This window comes from Rattus norvegicus, chromosome 9 (assembly GCF_021556685.1).
Source record: "Rattus norvegicus strain SHRSP/BbbUtx chromosome 9, alternate assembly SHRSP_T2T, whole genome shotgun sequence".
NCBI lineage: Eukaryota > Metazoa > Chordata > Mammalia > Rodentia > Muridae > Rattus > Rattus norvegicus.
The window spans coordinates 80,915,005-80,916,326 of NC_141542.1; the positions used below are offsets into that span (position 1 = coordinate 80,915,005).

The 1,322-nt window shown below is 55.0% G+C and overlaps 1 protein-coding gene across 1 annotated transcript; it reads left to right on the forward strand.

Annotated features, from left to right (window-relative positions):
* Positions 1–388: 388 nt before the first annotated feature.
* On the forward strand, positions 389–674 carry LOC148003762 (high mobility group protein HMG-I/HMG-Y-like). Its single transcript, XM_087569115.1, is given in 3 exon segments — positions 389–497; positions 500–523; positions 526–674. Coding segments are annotated over 3 exon segments (282 nt in total).
* The last annotated feature ends 648 nt before the right edge of the window (positions 675–1,322 follow it).

Genomic DNA, 1,322 nt, shown 5'->3' on the forward strand with positions numbered 1-1,322 from the left:
GGAGGATTTGAGGTTGCCTGAACTGAAGCAGACAGGACCTTACATGCAAGTAGAGATAAACACATACAAGAGGCCTGGAATATCATCTTTGCAAAGCAGATTTTTCTGAGCTGTTTTGCATCTTTGTATATTTATATGACTTTTTTAATGAAAGTTTCCATGTAAGGAGGAATGTTGTGGCCTGAGATCCATTTCGACCTGGTTAGAAGTTTCTGAAAAGGTAGCTGACCCTCCCACATTCCCTACTTCTTCAATGGTTCCCAATAGTTACCAAAGGAGACTTAAGAACCCGTGTTTTCACGCACCTTGAGGACACCAGAGATGCACAGGCCGTCACCTGCTCAGCGGCAAAGGCCAGACTGCGCTACCCCACACATAGAGAAGGAGAATGAGCGAGTCAGTCCCAAAGTCCAGCCAGCCGCTGGCCTCCCAGCAGAAAAAGGATGGGACTGAGAAGCAAGGCCAGGGCAGGCTGTGCAAGCAGCCTTCGAAGGAGCCCAGAGAGTGCCAACTCCGAAGAGACCTCTGGTCGACCAAAGGGAAGCAAGAATAAGGGCGCGGTCAAGACACGCAAAGTTACCACAACTCCAGGGAGGAAACCCAGGGGCAGACCCAAGAAACTGAAGGAGGAAGAGGAGGGCATCTCCCAGGAGTCCTCGGAGGAGGAGCAGTGACCTCTTGCAGTGAGTGCCACCTGCTCTTTAGCCACTGAGGAGCAGCCTTCCCCTGGGAGTGGAAGCCCTGCTCCCAGGCCCCTCCTTACCCCCTCTGCACACTACCGTACCAGGCACCAGCTGCAGGCTCTGCGGCACCCATCGGAGCAGGATTTGGCTCAGTCCCTGTGCTCTCCTCCCCAACACACCTGCCCCCTCCTGACAAGGTTAACTTCCCATCAAGCCGCAGCCCAGCCTGCTGCACACCTCCCTCAAAGCCCTCGCTCCTAGGTCTCAGGACTCTCAGGACGCTTTGTTTTGCCGGTCCCTTCTGCCCTGCTGTTCCTGGCTTCCCTGTAGAGGGTCCTGGGATCATTCCCTGGCCGTAAGGGGCCCCAGCCCCATCTCATTCCGACAAGCTCCAATGGCTGACCTGGCAGCAGCAGTGTGATCAGTGCAGGGGATGTTTAGGTCCCAGCATGTCCCCCACCAAAGTGTCACCAGGTGGGTTTCTCGGTCCCTCTTGCCCCACCCTTAGTTGAACAACAGGAAGTAGGATGATGTTGGCTCCACCCACTTTGCTGCTCTCATCTGGGACAAGACAGATGGGTGCTATCACCCATCTCTTCAATGAGCTCGTAGCTCGCTTCCACCTAAGGCAGACGGGGC